General features: G+C 46.8%; 1 protein-coding gene across 1 annotated transcript; it reads right to left on the reverse strand.

Moving 5' to 3' along the window:
* Positions 1-281: 281 nt before the first annotated feature.
* On the reverse strand, positions 282-24,017 carry Serp2 (stress associated endoplasmic reticulum protein family member 2). Its single transcript, XM_051160853.1, is given in 5 exon segments — positions 282-741; positions 7,083-7,122; positions 7,125-7,197; positions 7,200-7,253; positions 23,690-24,017. Coding segments are annotated over 5 exon segments (696 nt in total). The 5' UTR covers positions 23,774-24,017; the 3' UTR covers positions 282-296.
* Between the last annotated feature and the right edge of the window lie 3,704 nt (positions 24,018-27,721).

Consider the following 27,721-nt stretch of genomic DNA (forward strand, 5'->3'; position numbering starts at 1 on the left):
GAAGAAAGAAAAGAACAATAAAAACCCAAACAAGGGATAAATACATATCCTAACTCATACATACACGTGTATATACAGATATACGAACACACTTTTAAAAACAAGTCAAGCCTGAGACATAAGCAGGATCATCAGAGTTGCCTACAAACCGCCTTAGGCAATGATGCGGAGAGTCTTGGTGAGGACCCAATAAGGCCAGCTCTGGTTCCCCATTGCGGAACCAAGTTCTCACCTGCCGGGACCCTCGAGTCCTTCCTTCTGCTGTTTCAGTTTTGCTCTGCAACGCGCACACGGTATTAAGGTTGAATGAAGACGTTTATTTGTAAAACCAATACCTGACACAGAAGAGATTGTAATATTGGCAGGATGGAAATGGACGGTCGCTCGGAGGGCCACATGCACACCACAGTGAAACCCGGGGAATCAGACAGAGAGCACTGCTGCCGACCCCCCCCACGTGGCTTCCAGTCGGCCGACGACGGAAGAGCAGAGTCCTTTCCGCTGGAGGACACAGATGCACGGCGATGTCCTGTGAGAAGGCAATTTGGTCTGACCTCCACTACGGAGTGGGAGGGCACAACAGGGGACCTCCTTTCTATTGCTGGCGGCTTGTTGGCTTCCTGTAGACCCGCCGAAGGCCTCTCTCCGTGGTCCTCTACCAGCCAGCAGGAGGGCGGCAGCAGGCAACATCCCTGCCCCCTCACATGCCCATTCTTATGCTCTGTATGATCTGGAAGATAGCTGAGGAGGAAAAAAGGCAGACAGCTCAGAAACCAGACAGGCTAATGCTGGAAACACAATCGTCCCCGGTAGCCTGCTTCCGCCAACCCTGCCCCTCGCTGGCTGGCCCAAGGCCGATTAGATACTTCCTAATAAAGAGCTACTCAGAGTCAGCCCAGCTCTAGCTGTTGATGGATGCCTCTGAGATTAATAGATACCTTCTGCTAATTCCACCAGGAGCTGCAGCCAGAAATCTCTGAGGCATGGAAGATAGCCTTGGCCTCCTTCCCCATCTATGTTGAGGGGCTGCTGAGGAGCGAGATGTGGGCCTTCGTGCAGAAACTGCATGCATTAAGCAGCAGGTCAGTGAGTCTGCCTTTTCAAAATGGCCATGACCTGTGAAACAGCCAGTTCTGGGGGGCAGACGGGGAGGGCAGGCCAGGTGTTCAGAGCACACACTCAAGGCTGGCCTTGGCTGCCCATGACCCTGAACACATCTGTCTTTCAGCTTCCCTGTGACTCTGAAGCCCACTGTCTCTCATTGTGTGCAGAACTAACAAGCTGTGGGGTTCCCTCTTTAATTAGCTGCGCTGTTGGTATCTGGAGCCGGGTAGGAGCCTAGAGGACTCGGTGTATCTGGTTAAGTAATACCGAATCTGTTTCTAAGGAAAAGAAAGTCGTGTGTGTTGTGTGTGTGTGTGTGTGTCTGTCTGTGTGTGTGTGTGTGTGTGTGTGTGTGTGTGTGTGTGGTGTTTTTAAAGAACATCTTCCCCAGTGATCCTGTGGGTCTCAACACTGATGAAGATGATGATAAACAGAAGAGGAATTGCAGGCACTCTAATATTTTTTTAATTTTTAGAGGGCGGTTAGGCAACATGTCATTTAATCACTGTATAAAAACAGAATAAACATGGAACTGTCAAGAGTCTCATGTCTTTTCTGCACAAAGTCATCCCAGGAAATATCCAGGAAACTCCACTTCCTAAGGGACCACCAGAACGTGGGGCTCTCAGGAGCTCCCATCATTTGGGGTAGCTATCACGTTCAAGGGACTAGGCACCTGGAGGCTGAACAGCTCTAATCTGAATGTGTCAGACCAGAGTGTTGAAGATTTCAGGGTTGTTTTGCTTTGTTTTGTTTTGCTTTTTAATTTGGAATATTTGCATATGCAGTGAGATTTCTTAGGAATGGGCCCCAAAGCCTCAGTGTGGAATTCATTTCTATCTCATATACACCGGATAGCCTGAAGGGGACATTGTGCAGCATTTTTACTTATTTTGTGCATGAGGCAAAGCTTCATGGCATTGACTTTTTCCACTTGTGGCGTCACATCACTATCAAAAAGTTGAGATTTTAGAGAATTTCATATCTCAGGAGCTTGCAGTCGGGGTGCTCAGCGTTGTGATGCGTATAGGAGCCTGTGCTCAGCGACAAGGAGGAAGGCCAAAGAAATCATCCTTGGGTGGCTGGATTTTAAAGCAGACAGCCTGTTAGTGCATTTTTGGGTTTCTGCTGTTATGTGGACGCAGTGTTTGGCCACCTGCACACGTTGATCCAGTTTTTTGTCATTTTGTCCCCTTACTGTCCCCTCTGGTCCCCTGGCGTTACTGCACTCACAAGCACTGGTACTTTGCTGCTGTGGACTAATCTTAGGATTGTGTGGATATGAAGGAGTTACTTCGGCAACTGACAATACTTAATTCTGGCTCTGCTCACAGGCTTTCTTGGCAAATGGGTCCTTGGATGGCTCTTGATGGGACAGTTTCCTACCAGAACCTAGACACTTGACAAAACACCTAGTGTTTCTCTCCTCCCCAGCAAGCCTGACAGGAAGCGGAGGTTTAACAAACAGCCACTATTCAGACTCAGTAGGAACGGCATGAGGGAGCCAGGTACTCTGTCACATTAGGGGAAAAACCACATGCCCATCTGTCACGTTCCGGGATGAGAGTCAGCCCAGTCTGGTCAAGCAAAGTGATTTTACAAAAGGCAGAAGGCTAGACTAGGATAGGAACTGGGTTGAATCACAGCCACTGTGAGTGTCCACCAGACTGTTCCTTCTTCTGAGAAGCAAGTACCAGCACAGCAACACCGTCAAGGGATTAAGTGATACAACATACGCTAAGGCTCCTCATACACTGAAAACACAGTGCACTTCATCGTACCTGCCAGCTGGGGCCAGATTTTTTTGTTTTTCATTTGTAGTTGTTTACACATACACAATGAGCTACAGGAATAAGACCTAAGTCTAAACATTAAATTTATGTATGTTTCATTTATACCTAGTATACACTTAAGTGTCTTGATAATTCCTTAAAAACAAGAAACCCAAAACCAAAAAAAAAAAAAACCCCAAAATGCGTGTGCATGTATGCATGCATGTGTGCGTGTATGTGCATGCGTGCATGTGTGTGTGTGTATGTGCCCGCGCACGCGTGTGTGTACCTGCACATCGGTATATGCACCATGTGTATGCTGGTACCCTTGGAGGCTAGAAGAGGCCATCTGAACCTTGGAGCTGGAGTGACAGGTGGTGGTTGTACCTGATGTGGGTGCTGGCAAGTGGACTAAGAGGTTCTTAACCACTGAGCCATCTCTTCGGCCCCAGAAGATCATTTTATACAATATTTTCACTGCACTTTAATTTTGTCCATGACCACTCATTACCTGAGGTCAAACATTAGAACTTAACACTTATGAGAACATGTTAGCACTCAGAAACTTTAGATTTGGGAAGATTTTGGGTTTCAAGTTTTCAGACTAGACACTGAACCCATATTACTGTTAGAACAGTGGCCGCTGCTTGCCCACGCGTGCCCCCGGAAGTAGCACTCACATGCTATCTGCACCCTGATAACGTGTAAGCTTCAGGGAATCACGGTTCTGAGTTCTACTTTGTCTGGTTATAAAACCATGGATTCTCAGGAATAAATATGGTGGCATGTGTAAAGGTCTACCTGGACATGGTTAACGCTAAAACATGTTACCTTTTCATTTATCTCATCTGAGGACTGGTGGGCCATGGGTCACTGAATAGAAGATGTGCTGTGTCTTAGTGGGCCACATTTCATACTAAGTCACTTTGTGACTTTAGAAGTTCTAAGATACAGCTACTCAATTCTTCTTTCAGAGCCGTTAGTCTAAGGAAGCAGACACAGTTGACAAGCCTCAGAGGGGCAAGACATATTAAAACAATGTGCCTATTTAAGTACTCTTTAGAAGCAGTCATACCTGAAGCTAACTGAAGCTCCCAATTAACATGCATACCGTTTATGACTTTTCACTTGTCTACAGAGCAACTCCCTCTTGGAGATATGACCGCCTGAAGTCTATTTTAAGTTCACATCTAAGACTGTGGAGAGACGGGGATGTTTATTATTCCTTTTCCAGTTGTATTGATGTCCTCAAGTTTTCTACATTTTATGCCAATTAGTTTGCTTGCAATTCCGCATGCCTGCCAACACTGCCCTGCAGAGTGACCCTCGGCTCTGTAAATGCTGACTTTCCATGCTGCAAACAGGAAGGGAGCCAGCAGCGAGATCAAAGAGGAAAAGGAAGCAGAGAGCCTAGACCCTGAGAAGTTAATAACTTAACAGTGGGTGAACAAAGCTGAGAAAACAGCTGAATGGGCTGCAGGAGAGGGGCCGAGGACAGACTAGACAGGAGGGAAGAGAGATACCAAGAAAGGGCAGGGAGGCGGGCATTCCAGGCCAGCCACCAGGTCCAGGGCGGGTCGCAAACAGAGGCTTGGGAAAGTCTGCAGGAGCAAGGACAGCTGAAGTGAGTGGACTCTGCACCTTTCAGTCGGTGTCTGGGACTCTGACCCTCAGAGACCTTAGCGCAGTGGTTCTCACCCTTCCTGACGCTGTGACACTTTAATGCAGTTCCTCATGTTGTGGAGACCCCAACCATAAACTTACTTTCGTTGCTACTTCATAACTGTGATTTTGCTATTGTTATATATTGTAATGTAAACATCTGTGTTTTCCAATGGTCTTAGGTGACCCCTGTGAAAGGGTCGCTGGACTCCCGAAGGGGGTTGCGACCCACAAGTTGAGAACCGTTGCCTTAGACGCTCACAGCTCAAGGGTCTTCACCTTCCATCTTTTATCCAACTCAAATTTCAGTATGTCTGATGTTCTATCTCCCTGCAGCTGGCCCACATGTCTAAAGAGCTGCTCACAGACATTCTCCTCATGCCCCTACCTTCGGTTCCCACCTCAGCCCCCCTTACTCTACTTTTTGCTCTCTCCACTTAAATCACAAGAGACCCCTGTATCACCTAGTGTGAAGATGTTCCTCAGCCTCCTTTGGCCACGCTCCTCCTCCCTACCGCTGGGTTCTCCCTTCCAAAATGCTCCTCCTCTGGCCTTTGGAATGTCTTGGGCCCTTAGTTTCTTCTCTTTGGCTCTTTCCTCTCCTAGAGTTTTATGGGGTTATTATCTTCCTCCACCACACTCTGAGCTTGGGCACTGGAATTCCTCCACAGGCTTAGTCATTTGCCTCTTCTTGGTCTCTATTCTTTCTCATGAGGTAACCTGTCCTGGCCCACAGGGATAACGGCCACTCAGCTGGTGACTGCTGACAATGGGACTCTCCATCCCCAGACAGTCTGTCATCTAGTTACTGCCAGGCTTTCTCATCTGTCTTCCTGTTGATCAAATTGGTGACGTCATCTTACATCTTGCGTGTAAACCCAGAACTCTAGCATCATCCATAGCCTTACGACTGACTGATGATGACTTGTGAACTTCACGTGAGAGCCTTGGGATATGTATTCTTCTCCACCCCCCCCCCCTCCCAGGTCAAATTGCCATCATCTTTCCTGAACTCTGCAAGGACTTCCAACCCAATGGCTCTACTTTGGCTCTTTTTCAATCCCTTTTCTACAAGATACTCAGATTTTAGCTTTAAATAAAAGCAGGACAGCACGGGATTACCTCCTGTTTAAAGCAAACCAGAGACAAACTCTTGCTAAATTCTCAATAGGACTGCCATGACTTGCAGTTTCTGTCCCCTGCCCACCTGTCCAGAGTCACCTGGCAAATTCTTTCCCTTGCACAGAGACTCCCTCATGATTTCCAAAACTTGTATCTGAGCTGCAACGCTTTATCCCAGGCTATTCTGTCTGAAATCCATGTTCTCTCCTACCATGTAGCCTACTTTCTCCATACACTCAAAGAGAATGTCTTTGATTCCTTGGAGCAGACAATCCTAAACATGAATGTATGACAATCTTCTGAGAATGTGTTGAAATATTCTTTCATAGCTGCTAGAAAACATCAAATGCCAAAACAATCAGCAAATGAAAAACAACAAAAACCTTACCCCCAAAGAATAAATCAGCTAACGAACTGAATAGACGGTTTGGTTTTGTTTTTGTTTTTTTTTTTTTCCGAGGCAGGGTCTTTCTGTGTAGCCTTAACTGTCCTGGACTCGCTTTGTAGACCAGGCTGTCCTCGAACTCACATCAATCCGCCTGCCTCTGCTTCCCGAGTGCTGGGATTAAAGGCCTGTACCACCACACCCGGCAAATAGACAGTTCTTAAGCTTTTCAAAAAGTGATCAATATCATTAGCCATTAAAGCAATGCAAATCAAAACTGCTTTGAGAGTCTATCTCATGCCAGTCAGAATGGCCATCATCAAGGAAAAAACAAAAACAAACAAAACCAATGATAATAAATGCCGCAAATGCTGGTGAGAACGTAGGGAAAGAAAACATCTATCCACTGCTGGTAGGTACATGGAAATCGACACACCCCAGAAGTGCTGGCACATACATATTAATGGCTTTACTATTCACAACAGCTAAGAAATGAACCCAGCCTAGCTGTAGCTGTAACCATGAGAAAGCATGAGTCTCTGGGGTGTGGGTCACAGGAAAATGACAGAAGCTGGGACTCTGCTCCAATAGGAGGCTCAAGGCCACTTTTAATGCAGATAAATACTTAATGGTGAGAGAGATCAAGAGAGTTGCTAAGAAGAGATCAAGTCAGGCCAGTTCAATATCATTTAGGCAGATAAGATAACTATAGAAATCAAACTTTATGTTTTATTAAGAAAAAGATGGGTGGGGGGGAAAAGCCAGTTAAAGAAAAGCTTGGGTCCCCCGAAAGACAAGCAGAAGTAACAAGAGCCAAGGCACAGCAAAGCTGACCCTGTAAGCTCTCAGAGAGAGAAAAAGAAAGACACAAGCAAGGTGCCATTTTCCACTGTTCCAGAGAAGAAAGACTAGGGAAGTGCTAGAGTTAGGTTAGGGCAGGAAGATGTCAAAAAACAGGTGTTACTAAAAATAGATTGGGATGTCCTCCCAGAAAGAGACCTTACACAGGGGCACATGACAAGAGTGCCACAGGTCACCTTATGAGAGCCGATGGCTGCTGAGATGTCTCCTCCAACTGTCCATCTTGGTCCTCTGGGGCTGTCCGATTCTTATGCACCTCATGATGGTCTCTGGGGTGGCATTCTCTGGGAGCAGTTTCTAGAATGTTCTGGCAGTCTCCAGGAAAGGCCAGTATTTATGTGGTCAACCTGCAAACATGAGAGATTCAAGTCTATCCTGGAGCAAGCTTCCAGGAAAGTGGAAGTAGAGTGAGAACATTGGTGAGCCGATGAAAGAGCAGCCTGTGGCTGGGGAACCAATCAAAGAGCAGCCTGTGGCTGGGGAACCAATGAAAGAGCAACCCATGGGTGGAGAACCAATGAAAGAGCAGTCTGTGGCTAGGGAACCAACGAAAGAGCAGCCTGTGGCTGGGGAACCAATAAAAGAGCAGTCTGTGGCTGGGGAACGATCTCTGTTTGGGAGCAGATGGTTAAACATCTGGAATATTTAGAAAACAGTTTTCTGGCAGCAGAATCCAGAGGGTGCTTTAACAGGAACTCTTTTCAATGTAGTCATCTGCAAGGCCTAAAGGTAGCAAACTTTTGCTCCATAGTGCTTTTAGGAAGATCATGTGAGAGGGAATGTGGGGACAATAGAAAGCAGATGGGGTCTGAAGTCCCCAAGTCTAGGGTACTAACCTTTTTAGACCACAGAACCACACGGGTTTGGCATCTCGAAGAGCTAAGTTTGAGAACCAGCTATCTCAATTTTTTTAGATATGAAATTCTGGCTGCCTTTCTCTACGCGCGGCAGTTTTATCATCTGGAGAGGAGCTGGAGTAGCCTCCTTTTGGAGGGGCTGTGTGGTTAGGAGGGAAAATGCACAGAGCTTGGCATTACAATGAGTCCCCAGGAAACGGCAGGTGCATTAGAAGCAACAGTTCCTGCTCTCACATCGCGGGGCAAGGGGGGCGGGGAGCGGGGGGGGGGGGCGAGGGGCTGGGTCATAATGAGTTCCAGAACAGGTTCCCTCTGTCCCCCAGATCTCCCCGTTAGATACAGCTGGTCAAGATGGGGCTGGTGGTTTGGGAGCTCGGAGCTTCTCTCTCCCTGACCATGCCTGTCTGTACCAGCAGGGCTACTAAAAAGGTGTGAGCATTTACAGTCGTGGTCAGAAGCTAACTGGGGAGGCGGAGGGAGGGAGGCCGTATGAAGAAGAGCCAGAGGCTTCATTACAATAAGAAGAAACATAAAACCATCATCGTGCCGCCACTGAGCATTTTCTGTGTGAAGTGTCGGTCCTTGGGAGGAGCTGTCATGAGGACAGCGAGCTCAGAACCATCCCCACCCTCTTGAACGACAGGAGCCGTGAGGCTTGAGTGGGCATTGGCTCGGACAAGGCCACCCAGCTGGGAAGTAGGTGGCGGACCAGGTTCCAGCAGAGGCTGGGTTGGTGTTGGAACTCTTAGTAACTGAGATAATTGTCCACTTGCTGGCTTGCAACCGACACACTCCAAACAAAGTGCAGGCCTTCTCCTGTGTTCCCAAAAGTTCTGGGAAAGTAGCAGTCTTTCACACAGGGGGGTCTCTCAGCTTTTGCAAAAGGACTTTGTTTTGGTGTCTGAGCCTTGGGCTAAAAGACATGTCACCACAAAGCTGGTGCCCACATGAGCATCACACAGCGACTACAGCAGAGGACACTAAGGGGAGAAATTCTTTGTCCTTTCACGTGTATTTCTTCCCTCCCCTATATTATTCTGAACATAAAAGATGAGCCTTAAGGAAGATCAGGGTGTGGCTCACTGCAGAGGCAGTCTACCAGGGCATCCACTCAGGGACAGAGGTGGACCACCTTACCCTCGAGACTGGGCACAGGGGAAGAGTTCAGGCCCAGCCAAGAACATCTCAAAGTCATTTCTCATCCCTTCTGAAAAGGCTGTCCTGAAAAAGGGCCTGCCTGTGACATGCTATCTCTGTCCCCATAACCACCTCCTGTAGGCAGAGTCCCTGGAGAGTCTGGGAGAAGAGTACAGTCTGTCAAGTGACAAACAAAAGCAATGTCCCCGCCCAGAAACAAGGGAGCTGGCTGGCTGCATAGTGCCAAATAAACAGAGCAGGCTCTGTGCTGAAAGGCTTTAACTCTGTAGTTAGAGGCAGATCCATGAGCAAAGACGGTTGCTGCTTTCCACAGATACCAAAGTCAGAATATCTAACTATACAGGGCAATAGGCCGGCACATACACAGATAAATACATAAGACACATACAAACACACAGATACAGATACATATACATACAGATACACACAGACACAACGATACACATATGTGTACACACATGTACATTCATATTCACAACGCATATACATATGCTCAGACACATTACCCACCTACTCCCCCAACACAAACACACAGCTTACACACATGTACACAGATATGCACACACAAAACACACATGACTACATTCACTCACAAACACATAGGAACCTAAACATATATATAAGCATACATATAAGAAGACCATATAGCAAATATACACATGGACACACATATAGAGAGAAACAAGCACATGAAAACATAGGAATCCACAGATGTACACAAACAGACACATATGTAAATCTACACATTCAATAAACACATACACATGTACACAGAGATATGTATGTATGGAAATATAAACGCATAGAAACCTACACATCAACACATCTATACATATATAAACACATAGGTCCACAAATACCACACACAAACACAGAAGCTACATGTGTTACAATATGTAGAAACCTACCCATTGCCTGACATACATGTACAAAAGCACAAACACATGTTAACAAGCACACCACTATGTCAATTAAACAGCTGCTCTTTATTAAGTCTTTAGCGAAGTCCTCAGTCTCCCAAACGAAAAGGGCTGAAAAGCACTCATCCAGGCTTTTGTTCTCAGAAATCATTCTGATTATAAAATACAAACTCATTGGCAAATTTATACAATACAGAAAATTATGGGGGAAAAAACAGTCATTAGTTAATCCTATCCACTACAAAGTCCCTTTGGTGGGGAAACTCAAGAATGAGCAGTCTTTGGGAACCCTCAAAACTCTCAATTTCTGAGTAGGAAATGAATATTAAGGCTTGACAGAGAGGAGAAATAAAATGAAATTAGGAATACACAAGGGAGAAACAGCCTGGGAAGGAACGGGGTGTGGTTGGTATTTAAGAGGTTCTGGCAGGGAAGCAAAGGATGCTGGGGATTAAATGGCTCCACTGATGCCAGCTGAAGTTGGAACAGGATCCAACTGAGGAGGAAACAGGATACACTATTGCCACAAAGAGAACACCTCAGATGCTGCTCTGGCAGACCACTGTACAGTGTCACAGCCTGGGCTCGGGAGAGATAAATAGCACTGAGACCACCAGAAGAATGCACATGCTGAGGCTAAATTAAAAAAAAAAAAACAAAAAAACTACGCAGATAGCATATTAAGACAATGTTTAGGAGGCAGTTGGTCAAGGAGGAAAGTGGAAAACACTGAGCACAGTTGTCCTGTTGGCTCTGGTGACCACAACATGTTCTAGTCAATCGCTACCTACTAAGACTAGCTGAGGCTATTTGAAGAATAGCCTAATGGTACAGTGTCTTCCCTCTGCATGTGAAGAGGTCCTGGCTCAGTCCCCAGCATCACAAAATAAAAATACCAACCAAAGAGGAAGAGGAGGAAGGGGAAGGAACCTAGGGATTACAGTTTGATGCACAAATGGTCACAGTGGGATCCCTCAGTGGTCTGGGGAATAGGATCAAGGCTGCACGGGTCTTCAGGAGGCCTGAAGAGATAGCAGCCAGGGTATCTGTGTGGCAGTATCTCCGCAGGGGACAGTCACAGACATTCCAGAGGATGCTTGACTCTGAGTCCTGAGATAAAAAACCAAGACTGTGAACCATACTCCAAAGGGGGCGATTTTGAAACCCAAGACCGACTGTTCTCGGAGATGCTTATCGGCAAAGAGGCCCCATTGCCTGAAAAAACAGAAGATAAAAAGGACAAAAGGGGGCACAACCTCCCACAGGGCACTTGAATTCCTTAGACTTCAGATATGGGTCTGTATCTAAGAGATTAAGTAGAGAGAAACAAATCCAGCCAGTTCAGCAGGCTCAAGGACTTGCAAATCCCAGGCTAAGAGCAGGCATCTGATTGAGAAATATGTCTTACATTTCAGATATAACGTGTATAACATGAATAAAAATAAAGCTTGCTAGGAAATTAAACACAATGTAACAAAGCAAGAAATGGTCCAGAGATGTCCCTGTTCGGCAACAGAAGTCTCAAAAGATTCCATGATTCCTACTGTTTTGAATCTCACCAGGAAAACTACACCAAAACGGGGTGTATCAGCATCGCTTTAAGGAAATGAAACACACTGTGTTTTCTATACTCACTTTGAAGTATAAGCCACTATTCTCTGAGGCTGCTCCACATGGTGGTGCTTCCTTCCTCCTGGGTAGGGATGGTGCATCTGTTCTACCATATAGGGAAACAGTGTTAGCCTCGAAAACCACTCCAGCTCATCCTCAGAGGCAAGAGGCAGGCAGGCATGCCGGCTGATGGTTTTCCGATAAACCAAGAATGGAAAGTTGAGGCTGGCTCTGCCAATTAGATACACAGCCTGGGGCAAGGAGAGCACTTGTATGCCTAAGCATTCCATAGCTGGGCTGATGCTTTCCACGAGGTGCTGGCATCTGTAATGGGTGGCGGCAGGTTTGGGCTTGTAATGGGCCAGATCCCCAGAACCACCAGTGGTAGACTGGCTCCCCTCCCACACCCGAGTCAGAGTCTTGCTAGGTAGTCTAGACTAGCCTCAAACTCAGGATCCTCCTGCCTCAACCTCTTAGGTTCTGGAATCATAGGCAAGCACCTCCATGCCCAGCTCTTATGTCCATTTTCTCAACAAGAAAACAACACGGGACCGGGGGGGGGGGGGGGGAGGAAGGGGGAGGAGGAAGAAGGAAAGGAAGGAGTGAGGGAGGGAGACAGAGAGAGACAGAGAGACAGAGAGACAGAGACAGAGAGACAGAGACAGAGAGCTAACTTGTCCAGCGATATTCATCAGACTCCCAGAGAATCCAGGCTTTGAACCTTCGTATCTGGCAGATTCTCAACGATCCTTCTATTTGAAGGCTCTTACTAGGTTGCCGTGAAGTCCCTTGCTTGAGACCCTGTTTGCAGTCACAGAAAGTGGAGATTTACTCCTTCAGCAGGTGCACTTAGGTGACCTCCACGCTCACCTCTCTTCCGGGTAATTATTAGAGGGTGTGGCAAGAGCAGGTTTGGCAGGCCTCCGATGTTGGCGGCTTCAGGCAGCCCCAGGAGGTCTATGGCTTCATCTGACTTCTCAATGTGGGGATGGCATTTCCTGGATGTGGGTTTAAACCTCTGGATGCAGACAACTCCTCTGACTCCTCTGGAAAGGGCTAATGCCCTGGATGAGGAAGACCACAGGAGGGGTGCTGAAAAGCTGTACAGGACTTCCATAGGTTTGCTCACCAGCTTTTCCACGTAATGGAGCAAGTGGGACCAGCAAAGTGAGCATGTTTAAATGCTAGCTCCCTGCCAGCTCTAATTCTCTCTGAGACTACAGTGAGAGGGGGGAAAAAAAAAAAAAAAAAAAAAGAAATAAAATGTGTGTTTCTTACTACTAGCCTGACCTAAATATTTATTTGCCATCAGTACCCTGACACTGTTTCTTAAAAGGGCACTTCACTCAACCAATCGTCATCTAGGAAAGTAGGTTAATAAAATAAGATAACGAAAGCCATGACACTTTCAAGACATTAGCATAGATGAGCAATATCTTTGTTCACAGGAGATGTTACCTTGTCCTCAGTGTCTCCACGAAGTTACACAAAATAAGAGAAGCTCACTACACGAGCTCACAGATGGCAAAAAGCTCTGTTGGGAACTTGGTGGGACAAAATTTTTGCCTACACCGGGGGTGGGAGGGTAAGGGGGGGGGGTGGGGGGGTCTATGATGCTCAAAGAAGAAGCAGAAGACGGAGGAGGACAGGACAGAGTGACTGTGCAGAGGTGTGGGACTCCTGCAGCAAGCGTCAGTGTACACTGTACGAGCATGGCGGGTAAGAGCCTTGGGATGAGAAGGTCTTTCCTGTGCTGGACTTTAGAACTGGAACTTTAGCCAGACCCTCCAGGGAGGAGAGTTTCTAGCATCCTAGGGCCTGTAGGAAGGCTCCCACTAAGTTAGAGGAGCAATACACAGGGCTAGAGTTGACAAAAATCACATCCTTTCAAATGGAGAGAAGAGAGGGGGATGGGCTGGTAGTCTGTGACCCTTACGGGGGCGTGCGGGGGGGCAGAAGGGGGGAAGGGGAGGGAAGTCAAGAGTTGGAAAGGTTCTGCAAGATGAAATGACCAATCCTGAAGAGCTAGCAACGGGGACAGATCTGAAGGAACAATTGTGTTTTTCATGACGTGTTCTGTTTAGAAAGGGATGCGTCCAAAGATGAGAGGGTAGTGCACCAAGGATAAATTGGGAGGAGTGACAATTGCGGTGAGAACAGTGGGCAGCCTGGGCCGAAGAGTATAAAAACAATACTACAGCTGTTAAAAGGAGAAGTGGCGGGGTGGGAGGGGGGTGATGTGTGTACTATTTTTAGCTGTGACTTGAAAAGAGATGAAGCCCACTGCTTTGGGGGAAATGGCAGCACGTTAAGAGGGAACAGAAAAAGTATTGCACCTTGGCTCCCATAGCTTACTTGACACGAGAAATAAAATGGTCTAGTTGGAAAGACCGAATAAGGTGCCAGTCGAACAGTGGAGGAGCTGGCTATGCAGCACAGAAGAAAAACATTTACCACAAAGGAGGCCTTTGGTTTTTATCTTCAATACCCACCCCACCCCCACCCATGCAAAGAAACAAGAGGGTCGAAGCTGGAGAGATGGCTCAGTGGTTTAAGAGCACTCTTCCAAAGGACCTGGGTTCAATTCCCAGCACCCACATGGCAGCTCACAACTGTCTGTAATCCCAGTTCCAAGGGATCTGACACCCTTGCCCCCATACCAATGCACATAAAATAAAATTAAACATTTTTTTTTTTAAAGAGGCGGGCATGGTAGCACATGCCTTTAATCCCAGTACTCAGGAGGCAGAGGCAGGCAGATCGCTGTGAGTTTGAGGCCAGCCTGCTTTCCAAAGTGAGTCTAGGACAGCCAAGAATACACAGAGAAACCCAGTCTCAAAAAACAAAACAAAACAAAAGAATAAATTTAAAGAAGAAAAGAAAAAAGAAAGACACAAGAGGGTTGGAGGAGACAGATGAGTATAAGAAGTGGTCTGAGCTATTTTGGTCCAAAGCTCCAGGACCTTCCGCATAGGGCCACATCCCTATTGATGTTTCCATTGATATCTGTTGAATATATCATGCAATGCTACATCCCAGGGACCTGATAGACCTGGGAAAAGGCAGCAAAGCCCACCTAGGCAACAGTCCTGGTCCCTGAGACTGGACTCTCGGAGACTCACAATCCTTTACTGGCTTGCACCCAGACAAGCTATGTTGGAGAGCTACAGTGTCTTTACTATAAACTTTGATGCTAGAAAAAGAAACATGCATTAGCTATATATTCACAAGCTGGGCGGTGGTTGCACACACTTTTAATCCCAGCACTCAGGAGGCAGAGGCAGGTCGATTGCTGTGAGTTCAAGGCCAGCCTGGCCTACAAAGTGAGTCCAAGACAGCTAAAGCTACACACACACACACAAAAACCCGTCTGGAAAAACCAAAACCAAACCAAACCAAAAAACAAACAAACAAAAAACAAACAAACAAACAAAAAACCAAAACCCCAAACCAAACAAACAAACCAAAAAAAACTATGTATCCACTTAGGACCTAGGCAACAAGGTCACAGGTCGTGTGACTGGGCTTGTGGGATGTCTCTGTGCCTATGGCACATCCTCTTCCTTCTTGTAGGGTCACCTTCTTCACCCCATCTGTCTGAATTCTTACTTCCAAACTCAGCTGAACTCCAGGAAGGTCCCTCCTCAGCCCTGCGTGCTGGGGAAGGCCCTTATCCACAACTGCTGAGCTCAAAGTGGTCAATCTGGGGTGCTGTCTCCAGGACTGCTCTGGTACCCCTCCTTGCCAGGGCTCCCCAAGTGCCCACAAGCTCCTAAGGAGTTTGCGTTGCAAAACCCAGCATAGAGCGAGGCTGCAAGGTGCTGGGGTTTCCCAGTCAAGGCAAAGGAGGCTGTCTCACTGTGCTCCATGGCTTTCTCCAAGTCTGAGACCTTTCACCAGTGACTTGGAGCTATAATGTATGTTCAGAGACCATGAAGCTGGGAGCGTATAATTATATTAAAGTCTCAAAGTTCAAAATCCATCTGTGTATACTTGTCATAAAGCTCCAGAGCACAGATAACAACTCTTTAATGTAGGCTGGCATCAGAGCACAGATAACTCTTTAATGTAGGCTGGCATCATCAGAGCACAGATAACTCTTTCATGTAGCTGGCATCAGAGCACAGGTAACTCTTTAATGTAGGCTGGCATGCTTAAGACAACGGTTTGTTTTGCTTCATTTTTAGTTGAAAAATTAGGCAGAACGTCAGAGGTCGTGAATTCTAGATGAATACATACACACAGAGGGAGGCACTGCATTAATAGATCAATCTCTTGCAATTGTGAGCGATGTTTCCATTGATACCTGTTGACTATATCACGCAATGCCACTGGTTATGTTGCGTTAACAGATCGTAACGTCAGAAACGTCTTTTGCTTGTCCGTAAACTTGGCGGCTGTGGAAAGACAACTGAGCCCCACCAACAGAAAAAGTTTTAAGACCGTGTGGCTTTCTTTATATTAGGTCTTGAAAATTAAACTGGTATCTAACTATAGTAGGAAAGCAGACCATTATCTACCTATAGCGTGGGCAGTGCCTGGCCATCCATCTGTGCTTGCACCACTCACTCACCCACTGCACCGCTTGCTCTGTGTCGAGTACTGTGCAGGCTCTCCAGACTGGGTGGAAGAGCATTACAGCCTCCCTTGAGCATTCTTGTGGGAGGAAACAGGCAGTACGGGAGGAGATGAGGGAGTCTAACATGATGAGGACCAGAGTAAAAATGAAACATGTGTTGGGGGACAGCGAATTCTTTGGGGGAGGGGCAAAGAGGTGCACAGATGCACTTTGAGGCCAGCAGGAGATACATGTGGAGAAAGATTGGATGGGGCCTGATGGCTGACAGAGCCCCACTGAAAAGCATGAGGGTTAAACGGAAATCTCTGGTCACGGCAACAGAGGCAGAGTCACACAACCAAGGGTGGTGGCCATCCTACTGCCTCTGTTGGTCGCGGCTCTTCTGGGTTGTCTTCTGAAGGTGCTAATGCTGTGCTGGAAGAAAGTCATTAGGAACTGCTGGAAGAAGAGCCTAGAACGCACATCTTTTGAGGCCGGGTTGAGTCAGCCGGGGGAGGTCGGTCCAAAGAAGGTTCAACCAGGCACGCAGGCTCAGCAGAGAGCGGGGATAGAATTGTTGTTGTTGCTCTTGGTTTTGAGGCAGTGTCTCTCCTCTCTGCAGCCAAGATTGGCCTAGGACGTTTTGTGTAGCCCAAAGCTGGCCTCAAAGTGACGATCCTCCTTGCTTTAGCTACGCAAGGACTGGCACTGCGTGGCAGCTGGCCAGGAACAGGGTTTTTGCTTCTTTGGGAGGTAGGCAATCCATTCATGGAAACAGTTAGGGGATGGGTGAATACATTCAGATCGGTGCTGGGGGCACTCACAGACTGGGTAGCCTTCCCCAGAGAAACTCTGACAAGGCTTAGAATTTTTACTTTTCAAGTGGGTAATTTTCTCTTCTTGAAACACTGAGTCCCCTTTAAAATGCTTCAAACATAAGCAGCGATATCCACAACTGCTTCAGACACTCCTCCATCCCATCCCCAACATCCCACCTCCCAAGAGCTTCTGTTCCCTTGGGAAAACAACTCTTTTTGTTTGTTTGTTTGTTTTGTTTTCGAGACAGGGTTTCTCTGTGTAGCCTTGGCTGTCCTGGACTCACTTGTAGACCAGGCTGGCCTTGAACTCACAGTGATCCACCTGTCTCTGCCTCCCAAGTGCTGGGATTAAAGGCATGTGCTGCCACCACCGCCCGGCTAAGGGAAAACAACTCTACCACTATTGCAGAAACTTAGTACCTGAGCACCAGGAGCCCAGGCAAGGCTCCAGGAACAGCATCCAAGCAGAACTGCATGCTTTTTTCCTTGGCTTGTGTCCCTTGTGCAGACGTGTATATGAATCTGCAAGTGTTTAAGCACAGCTCTCTGTACTTGCCACCCCAAGGTCTCAAGAGACCCATATCTACGGCTTAGGTCAAAGGTCCTGTTCCTGTTTGTGTTTTCTGTAGAATGTTCTCGGGTGGTACGGCCCTTCCCTGTCTTTGGAATGTGGGTTTATCTTGAGCAGACAGGTATTCTACTTTCTGTTCCAAATGCCCTATTTAAGCTCTATTCACAGTATTTAATTTCTTGTAATCATTTTATGACTACAATTTGATAGTGTATCAACTCCGTCTGGTCATACTTGGAATAGAAGAGAAATAAAAACCCATTAAGATTGACGTTAAAAGCAGCGATGAACCTGAACCCCAAATCAATACTTCTCTGCGTATTTAGGTTGTGGACAGAAACACAGTATTTCAAGGGCAGTAGAGAACATGGGCTATAATTCAAGGAAATGCCATACCTGAGCCACAGACAACAAAAACAAACAGTGCCAACAGCCATGGCCCAACAGGATATTTCTCTTCTTGTGGCCTCTGTAAGGGAATAAAAAGTTTAAGGTCAGGTTCACTGAATCAGTAAACATTGACAGGTGCTGCTGGGCACTGGTGTGCTGAGAATCCTACTGTGTCCAAATGACATGCTCGGTTGCAGCCCTTAGTGGATAGGTACGTGGCTGAGGAAAGCCAATTACAAAAGGCTAGCCTCAACTCTGTAAAACAAGGCACTTAGTACTTTATTAATATTAGTGAATTTGGTGGTTCTGAAATATTGTTGGGGTGAATGGTGTCTAAATATATAAACATGCACAGCGCTTTGTGTGTGTGTGTGTGTTTGTTTGTTTGTTTGTTTTTCAAAGACAAGGTTTCTCTGTGTAAACAGTTCTGGCTGTACTAGACTCTCTTTGTAGACCAGGCTGGCCTCAAACTCACAGAGATTCGTCTGCCTCTGTCCCCCACGTGCTGGGATTAAAGGCATGTGCCACCATGCCCAGCCATACACAGTGATTTTAAACTAGTGATAGTAATCACTGTGTCCATCTGTTGAAAGCATAGTCCAGGTGGCCCATGTGTCTTATCTCCAGCCCAAATGGCTCGCTCAGTGCAAGGACTGTTATTATTTCTATTTTGTAACTGAGAACCTGAGGTTCAAAGTTTGCTTTTGAGTAGGAGATGGGATTGAGAATCTTTCATGACCAGATTTGTCTTTCATTCTCATGTCTGTGAGTTCCTAGAAGGACCAGAGAGCACAGACCTTTCCCCCAAACCATCAAAATATTGGAAGTGGAAGGAGTTCATTCAGTGGAAATTTCTGTAGCTAGAGAAGTGTTCTGGAGAGTGGATGAGAGGGGAGCAACACTTTCTAAAAGAGCTGGTAAGCCTTCCTAATGCTTGCACTCAGAGAAAGCTTCCACACACCGGCCAGCAGGACAGCTGGCTCTGCAGGAAGAGTCTGGTATGCTTGGAGCTTTCTCAAAGCAAGATTAAGGGTTTAATAAGAATATCTCTCCACAGCACCTTGAGGCCTGCATACAGATTCTCTTTAAGACCAAATAAGTGCATGGAACATGCTAGGCTTTAGGGAAGACACCAGAAAAAGCAGTGATTTCTCAGACAAACCAAGAGTGGGGGGCGGGGCACAAAAGCAAGGTTGCTTCCTCAATAACTTGAGCAAAAGATAGGCTGCATTCAGTTTAAGCTAAAGAGCATGCAGGGAAGTGCCCTGGTAGAAAAGACAGTTTGCAAAATCAGAGCAAATCACAAACTCGAGCTGTGGGTTTCAATGAAAAGCTGTGAACATTTGAATATATACTCAACATGGTAAAGTATGGGCTGACCTGACGGTGACATATTTAGGAGGTGCATGACATTAATGCTTCAAAGGAAATCAAATGGTTCTGTCATTGAGGATGAAATTTCCTGACACATTGTGCAAGTTTTAGTAAACTTTTGAATAAAACAGTACAATCTTTCTTTGATTTGCTTTCCCGAAAAGTTCATTGTATTAAAACTACAAAATATGTTGTATTTATTAATAAACTGCCATTCCATATTTAATCATATTCTCCATTTGCTGGGCATGATGGCACATACCTAGAATCTCAGCAATTAGACTGCTAAGGAGTTTGTATGCTTGAGATTATGTAGTAAATTCAAGGCCGGCATGGGCCACATAGGACAACCCTATTTCATTACATAGCTCAGTGGTAGAGCACTTGCCTAGCGTGTACAAAGGCCTGGCCTTAGTCCCCAGTACTGAAAAAAAGAAAGTTAGGAATTTCTCATTTTTAAAAATAGATTTAGGCTACAACTTGTTAGGTCTCAACTTACCTATTGCATTCTTAGCCTTTCCTCTCTACCTTACTTAGGCTTATTTGTCATCTGTATGGCCATTTGTGTTTTCTTGACATTTTTTTTTAATAGTTTAGAATTATTGGTTCCCCAGGGAGCATGTTTAATGTCAATCTTTCCACTATACTGCAGGCCCCACAAGGGCTGGCAATGAGTTTCTTTGAGACACCAACATATAGCAACCTATTTGTATAGCATAAGTCTGTATGGCATAGACTTAAAGAAGATAATAAATATTCGTTAAAGAATGAATGAGCGTGCATGTTTAATTAAATGTTATTTTATAAGTCAGGTAAAATGTGAGTCTACAAAGATGATGATGATGATGATGACGACGACGACGATGATGATGACTGACGCAGGCTTTCTTCTAGCCCAGGCTGGCCTTGAACTTGACATGTAGCTAAGGATGATATAACCTTCTCAATTTATGAAGACAATGATAATCTGACTTCTTTCTCGCCTTACACCTCCCAAATGTTGAGAATATCAGTATGCACCCCAACTCCCTGTTTTATGTGGTGCTAGAGTATCAAACCCCAGGCTGTCTGCATGCTAGGACAACAGTCTGCCAACTGAGCTACATGCTCAGCCATCTTTTTAGTAATACTTTATAATTGGTAGTAATGGGTGGGTCATCCCTATATTTCACTTACTAGATATTGAAGTAGAGATAAGTGTGTCAACATCAGGTCAATTTTGAGTCAAGATTAAAGCTGCTCACTCTTTGGCTCTGACCCACATGTGTGCTGGGGAGTCACAGGTTGTTGCTTTTCACCAGAAAAGAACCAAGTAAGTCTTTAAGAATTGCATAGAAGACCGGACATGGTGATGCACACCTGTAATCCCAGCACTCGGGAGGCAGAGGCAGGCAGATCTCTGTGAGTTTGAGGCCAGCCTGGTCTATAAAGCGAGTCCAGGACAGCCAAGGATATACAGAGAAACACTGTCTCAAAAGACAAAAAAACAAAACAACAACAACAAAACCCAAACAACAACAACAAACCCTAAAAAACAAAACAACAAAAAACCCAAACAACAACAAAAAAATCCTAAAAAACAAAAACAAAAAACAAAACAACAACAAAAGAATTGCACAATAGAACTGTACTGTGTCACTCCTTAGCACCCAAAACTAGGTTTTAGTTTCCCTCAGAAGTCAAGTGTGCACTATTGCAACTCAGGGCACATTAGAAAGAGATTTATCCCAGCTCCATTCCCAGCAAAAGCCAATAAGTGAATCCAGGAGTCTCTATATGAATCACTGAGCTCCTAAGGATGCCAAATGGAGTCCTGTATTTTATACATACAGATAAACACAAAGCACCATCGCATAGCCTGGAGTATATAACACAGAGCCCTTTTGGAAGGCATTCCCCAGGGAATGGAGGTTACCTGTGGACTGCCAGAGCTCTGGAGCACATGGCTGATCATAATACCAGCACAGTTCTTCATAGAGGGTTTGTTTTGTTTGTTTGTTTTTGTTTGTTTGTTTGCTTGTTTTTAAAGAATGCCAATACAACCCCACTGGGACATTTCACATAAGCCCCATTCTACTGCTACAAAAGACAGGGGAAACGGTCCTACAGCGAGTCTGTAAAGACCAAGGCTCACCTTCAGCATGGGACCCCAACATGGGAGGGGCTGTCTTTATTTTCTGATAAAATCCTTGCAGGGCAGCTCAGAACTCTGCAACTTAAATCCCCCTTTCACTGGGGAGAAATTCCTACTGTCCAACACCCCAAGCAGTCCTTCCATTTCTGTTTCTCATAGCAATCTGCTATTTGGGAGGAGAACACTGGCTTACCCAGAAGCCATTAGCTAATCATGAAGGATGGGAGCATCTGCACACAGTGACTGACGGAGGTTGGACTTCGGAACTTGAATTCTCAATTGGAACTTGCAAATCTGTTCCCACTTACTTAAGTCTACCCAGAACTAGGCATCATTTCGAAGTGAATTCTATCAAAGTATAACCGTGCTTAACTTGTAATCAGCAAAACAAGGTTTGGGGTTTACAGAGAGAAAAAAAAATTTTTTTTGATGCTGATCCACTTACAATACCAAAAGACCCTTCAAAACAACTGAAAATAAACGTTTATTGGGGCTTGGTTTAGAAACCTCTCATTACAGATTTAGTCTGGCCAATTCCAGGTCTTCACAGGCGCCAGGCACTGCTGCGGAAGGCCGTCCATGGTAACAGCAGAACCAGTTAAATGCACTTATGCTGCACATTACATATAATGTAAATGTAGCTGGGAAAGTTGAGCTGAACTACAGTCGACTAGTTACGCCCACTGTATAGCGTTTTCCCATTTCCTTTTTATTTCTTTCTATTATTTATTTATTTATTGTTTCTCAAGACAGGGTTTCTCTGTATATAGCCTGGCTGTCTGGATTCCCTTTGTAGACCAGGCTGGCCTCGAACTCACAGAGAGCTGCCTGCCTCTGCCTCCCGAGTGCTGGGATTAAGGGCATGGGCCACCACTCCAGGCTCTGTTTCCCTCTCCTCCCCCCTGATTTTAAAGACAACAGGTTTTTTCCATCTTGTTTTAGGTTCCCAACATTTTCTCAAGTCTAACGAGGCTGATGGAGAAAACGGCCCTGCAAATCAGTCCTTGTGTTGTTCCCTTTGCCCTCATGTAAGCCATCAACTGAGATCATTTAACGTCTGAACTCTGATTCCTTAGAAAGAACCACATCTACATATTTCCACTATGTCAGCAAATAGGACTGACACCTTGAAAAGGAAGAACTGGTCTCCTAGGAACATAATTGCTTCTAAAGTCCACTTGGACAGTGGCTCCCTGCCCCCGCCCAGTAAAAACATATAAGGGAAACAGATCTCCGTAAAAATATGGTTCTCATTCTATGGTGCCCTGGCTGGCATTTTGTTCCCTCTAATCACAGCTAAATGGCCTAATCCCCAAAAGAATGAATTTTAAGGGTTACTTAAGTCTGGGGCCGTGTATAAAGCTCTGAGTTTGATGCTATGGCTTCTCTTCCACAATTCTGCTTCGTTTAGCAAGAATTCCGGTGTGATGACTACACACCCAGCTTTTCCCTCAGTTAATCAAACCAACATAATTTCTTTGGCTAAAAGGCATTGCCTCATCAAGTCTGTGTTTCCAGACAAACCCCAAGCTTCGGCTGGACTTCTCCTTAATCTTATGGGATAATAGATTCCAGGCGCCTTTGCAAACCAGCTCTTCCGCAAGGACACAACCCACTCAAGGCTCGGGATGGTTCAAAGTCACAGGCCTGACATTTTCTGTATCAGACAACTTGGTTTACTGAAGGAAACCTCTGCATCTAAGGTACAGAGTTTACTTAAGATTCCAGGGGTAAAGCTTTAATCTGCAGTTCTGGGAGCAAAGAACCCCGGGCAATAAGCTGGTTTCTACGGTTGCAGCATCATAATTAGCCCAAATCCATAGGGTAACGATATAGGCAGTAAACTTAAGCCCAGTAACGGCTGGAGGCCTCATTTTGCAGGAGAGAGAGGAGGTGGAGAAAAATGTGGGTCGGAATTACGCCCTACTTTTAAGCCTGTTCAATACATACAGGGAGACGAGACAGATCATCACAGAAAGTGGAAAGGAAACCTTAGTATAGGGGTGGGGAGAGTCCAGGGGCGGAGTCTGGAAGCTGAAGATAAGTGGCGGTCTGTCATTCGTTCAACCATCCATGCATTCATTCAGTCATTCATTCATCACACTCACCTACTAGGCTCCCAGCCCAGCTGGCTTCACTGGCCCCTGCAGCCTTTAACCCGTTTCAAGGACAGTGGCTCATTCTCTCGTGGGGAGGCTCCACCAACCAGAGCCCTCTCCGCCCACGAGAAAGCAGTCTGCGCCCCGAGAGCCCCGCAGTGTCCCCCTAGTCTGCGGGACCCCGGAGGAGGGGCCAGGGAGACCTGGCACTGAGCCCTTGGCCCGCCCGCTCCACCCTGCTCCGCCCCGCGGGTCCTGCCACCTCCGCCCGGCCGGCACCGCCCCCGCCTTACCAAGGTTTTGGCTACGTTTCCCCTCTGGGTGATATTTTTGCTGTGCTTCTCGTTAGCCATCCGGATCCGCTGTTTGGCCACCATGGCTTGGGCGCTTGGAGAGATGCTGTCTACTCCCACCTGCAAGGATGGCCCTGGTGAGCCGCTGCCGCGAGGCCCCGGGGCCTGCTCCGGCGCTGCAGGTGGCAAGGCGCGGCAGAGCCCCGCGCACCCCGCTCCCCGAGCCCCAGCCAGCCGGCTCCGGAGAGAGGCCAGCGCGCGGACGGAAGTAATCTCTCATCTCAGGAAACCCTCTCCAACTTCCTCGCCATCCTTCCGGTTCCCCCAGCTACCTACCCTGCGCGGCCACCGAGGCAGGAGGAGGGAACCGGGAGGCGGGCGCTGCTACAGCGCCGCGCGCCGCCGCCGAGCCAAGGGGGACCCTGGCCCAGGGTGTCCCGGTCCTGAGATCGAACGCTGCGGGGCACAGGGTTCGGGCGACACCGCGTTTGTGCATGCGTGGGGGCTGGGGACGTAGCCCCACCTGGCCTGGCGACCCCTGACTGTGTTTCCTGACCACCTCAGGCCAGGCAAGGATTGGGGCACCGGTGCTGAAGGCTGAAGGTTAGACCCTAGTCTAGGTACCGAGCCCTGGTCTTCAAAAGGCAAGCTGAACCTGACCAGTTTCAGGTAGCACGGTTGGAGGATAGCCCAAAGGAACCTGCTCTTTAGGTGTCTGATGAAATCTCACTTGAGGCCTTCTATAGGGCTGTGCGAAGAGACCCTTTGTGACATAGGAAGAGGGAATCTGGAAGCCTCTTTCAATCCCTAACAAACCAGAGGTCTTGAGGATGGAGTTGGACCAGGCCTTCTCGCCTTGGTAGTGGTGGGCATAACACTGGAAGATTGCCATCGGAACAGCTGAGTAGAGCACAGAGGATGGAAGAGGTCGTGAGCCTTACAACACCCGAAGATTTGGGTGGTCATTACCCATAGCCAAAGCGCTGACCAGGGCTTGAACTCCCCACCAGCACTGCCTTGGGGGCATCTTGGACTATCTCCAGCACCTTTATTTCAGGGGCTGCTGGGTGTGGACTCCCAGACAGCACTGGGAGTTTCCTTGCAGTGAAAGGACAAAACCAATGTTTGAATCTCCGAATGGGGATACTGAGACATAGATTGAGGATGAGGCCTTTACTGCTTATCTTAACCGCACCGAGCATGGCGGAGTTAGCTCCTTGGAGCTCAGGAGGAGGAAAGGGGGAAACGAAGGAAGAGTTGGGGAAGAAGTGGTGGTCCAGAGGTTAGGGCGACACGCAGTAGCACCGCAGAGTGAGGAAGGACAGCAATTTGGCTGATGCAGCTCTGGTCCAGTCTTGCAGGCGCTGCAGGCTGAGTTTCAATAGGCTCTGGTATGGGCAGAATTTTCTATGTGGGTGGGAAGTTAGGAAGAGCTCTTTTGTTGATACTCTTTGTCTTAGGGTTTCTATTGCTGCTGCGATGAAACACCAAGACCGAAAAGCAAGTTGGGGAGAAAAGGGTTATTTGTCTTACACTTTTATGTTGTTATTCATTACTGAAGGAAGAAATCAAGACAGGAACTCAAACAGCAGGATTCTGAAGGCAGGAGCTGATGCAGAGGCCGTGGAACAGTGCTGCTTACTGGCTTGCTTTCTCCTGGCTTGCTCAGTCAGCTTTCTTATTGCACTTGGGACCACGAGCCCAAGGGTGGCTCCACACACAATGGGGCTGGGCCCTCCCCTATCGATCTCTAATTAACGAAATGCCTTACAGTTTAGTCTCATGGAGGCATTTCCTCAACCGAGGCTCCTTCCTCTCTGAAGACTCCAGCTTTGGTCAAGTTGACGCAAAACCAGCCAGCACACCCTTCTATCCGCTGGTTAGAAACCTCTCCATGGGCTGGAGAGATGGCTTAGTGGTTAAGAGCGCTGTCTGCTCTCCCTGAGGTCCAGAGTTCAATTCCCAGCAACCACATGATGGCTCACAACCATCTATAATGAGATCTGTGCAGGCATATGTGCAGGCAGAACACTGTATATGTAATACATAAAATTTAAAAAATTAAAAAAAAAAGGAAACCTTTCACTTGAATGAGCAACGACTGGCTTCATAAATCATTATGAACAGCCACTGTCATCACAGGATCACTCAAGTCTGCCCCATTCTAGTCCCTGATTTTAAGGACCACTGGCTTTTCTGCAGAGGGGGTAGGCACCTCTACCTCTGCCGGGCCACCCACTGAGCATGGCTATTGTAAGAGATCCAAAGGGGCTTCTGCCTGACTCTGTTATGTCAGTGACTAGGTAGAGTAGTGAGGTCAGATAGGCAGTTTCCACTTCGAGACTTCAAGCCCAGTGTTCTTAGCTCCACAGAGACAACCTTATTGAGGAAGATTTATTATTTCTTGTTGTTTTCTGCCTGTTAGGGAATAATTTTACTCCTTTAATTTTAATTTATGGCATTTAAGATTAGTTTTAATTATAAACAGAGGACCTGCTCACAGTAAAAAGTCCAATGAAAAGTAACTCCTCCGTTCCCATATTTTCTAAGTTGCATTCTTAGTATTCCAATATTTATCTATATCTATCTATCTACCCACCTACCCATCTGTCATTGGCCTGCCTATTTGTAAGGTCCCTTCAAAAGTCCAAACAGAAGCTGAGTGTGGTGGAGGATACCTATTCCCACATTCAGGAGGCTGATAGGGGAGTCTCCAGTTTAAGCTTCCCCCTCCCCAATATGAGGACCCTACTTTTAAAAAGACAAACACAAAATCACCATGACAAATGGAGTGATGCTCTTCTGTCACCTCACTGTCTCCACACTTAACATATCAAAAGCACTGTTGTAACTCTATACCTGTTTTTATACTTGCCCCTGAATATGAACATATAGCACTATATTGAATGATGCCATTGATAGGTGATTGCCAACACCCTTCATTGAACAATAATATATGTACTGGTTGAGCAACGCTCAATAAAGCATCTTTTGTGCGCGTATTTTTATGTGCTTTTCTAGGTATAACTGTGTGATATTGCAGAGCATATCGTTGTTGTAACTACTTCTTGGGAAGCTTCTCCAACCTCGGAAGCTCTATAGTGATCAGAGCGCCTTCTGTTTGCTAACAAGTACCCTGGGGTTGGAGGGGTCCCCGGTAGCTCGTAGTTGGAGAACAGTCAGTAGAGAGACTCAAGCGTGGTGATGAGAATGGGGACTTTTGGCCCTGTTCCCAACCTCCGGGGACGGAAGAAAGGCCAGAAGTTGAGTTGATTACTAATAGCCAATGATGCCGCCAACCGCAGCATCACTATAATAAAGCCTTTCTAGAATCCCTGAAGGACTTCATTGAGTGAGCCACTGGATGGCAGAGCACAGGGAGGGCCTCGGAGGGGTGTGGGAGCTGTGGGCTGCTCCCCTTACCCTGATGTGTGGCCCTTTTCCATCTGGCCTTTCACCTGCAGCTCTGCGAAGCCTTTTAATAAACGCTCAGTGCTTCCCGAGCTCTCTGAACCATTCCAGCAAAACCGCTTGTGTTAGTTACTCTTCTCACGGCTACGCCAAAACACCGGACAAAAGCGACTTCCAGAAGAAAGGGTTACTTAGGCTCACAGCCTCAGGGTAATTCGTCACGGCAGGGCTGTTGTGGCCCCAGGAACTTGAGGCAGCTGGTCACAACATCCGGGGAAGTAGCAATGGACGGTGCTATTGTTCAGTGGGGGCTTTTCCTCTTTATGTAGCTCATGGAATAGTGCTGGCCACATGCAGGGTGGATTTTTACCGCCTCTGTTAACCTAATCTAGACACTCTTTCACAGACATATCCAGAGGTGTAAGTACATGAGAGCTCCAATGCACGTTAAAACAAACCCACCCACCCAGAATGTTGGAATGTCCTGTTCCACACCTGGGAAAACTGGTAAGCGCAGCGGAAGCATCAGGCATTGATTACAAACGGCATTTCTTTCAGCTTGCTCCTGAGAGGTAAACTGAGGCTAGAGGCTACCGAGACAGTGCAATTAGTGGGGCAGTT

The sequence above is a fragment of the Acomys russatus genome, chromosome 18 (genome assembly GCF_903995435.1).
Source record: "Acomys russatus chromosome 18, mAcoRus1.1, whole genome shotgun sequence".
Taxonomy (NCBI): domain Eukaryota; kingdom Metazoa; phylum Chordata; class Mammalia; order Rodentia; family Muridae; genus Acomys; species Acomys russatus.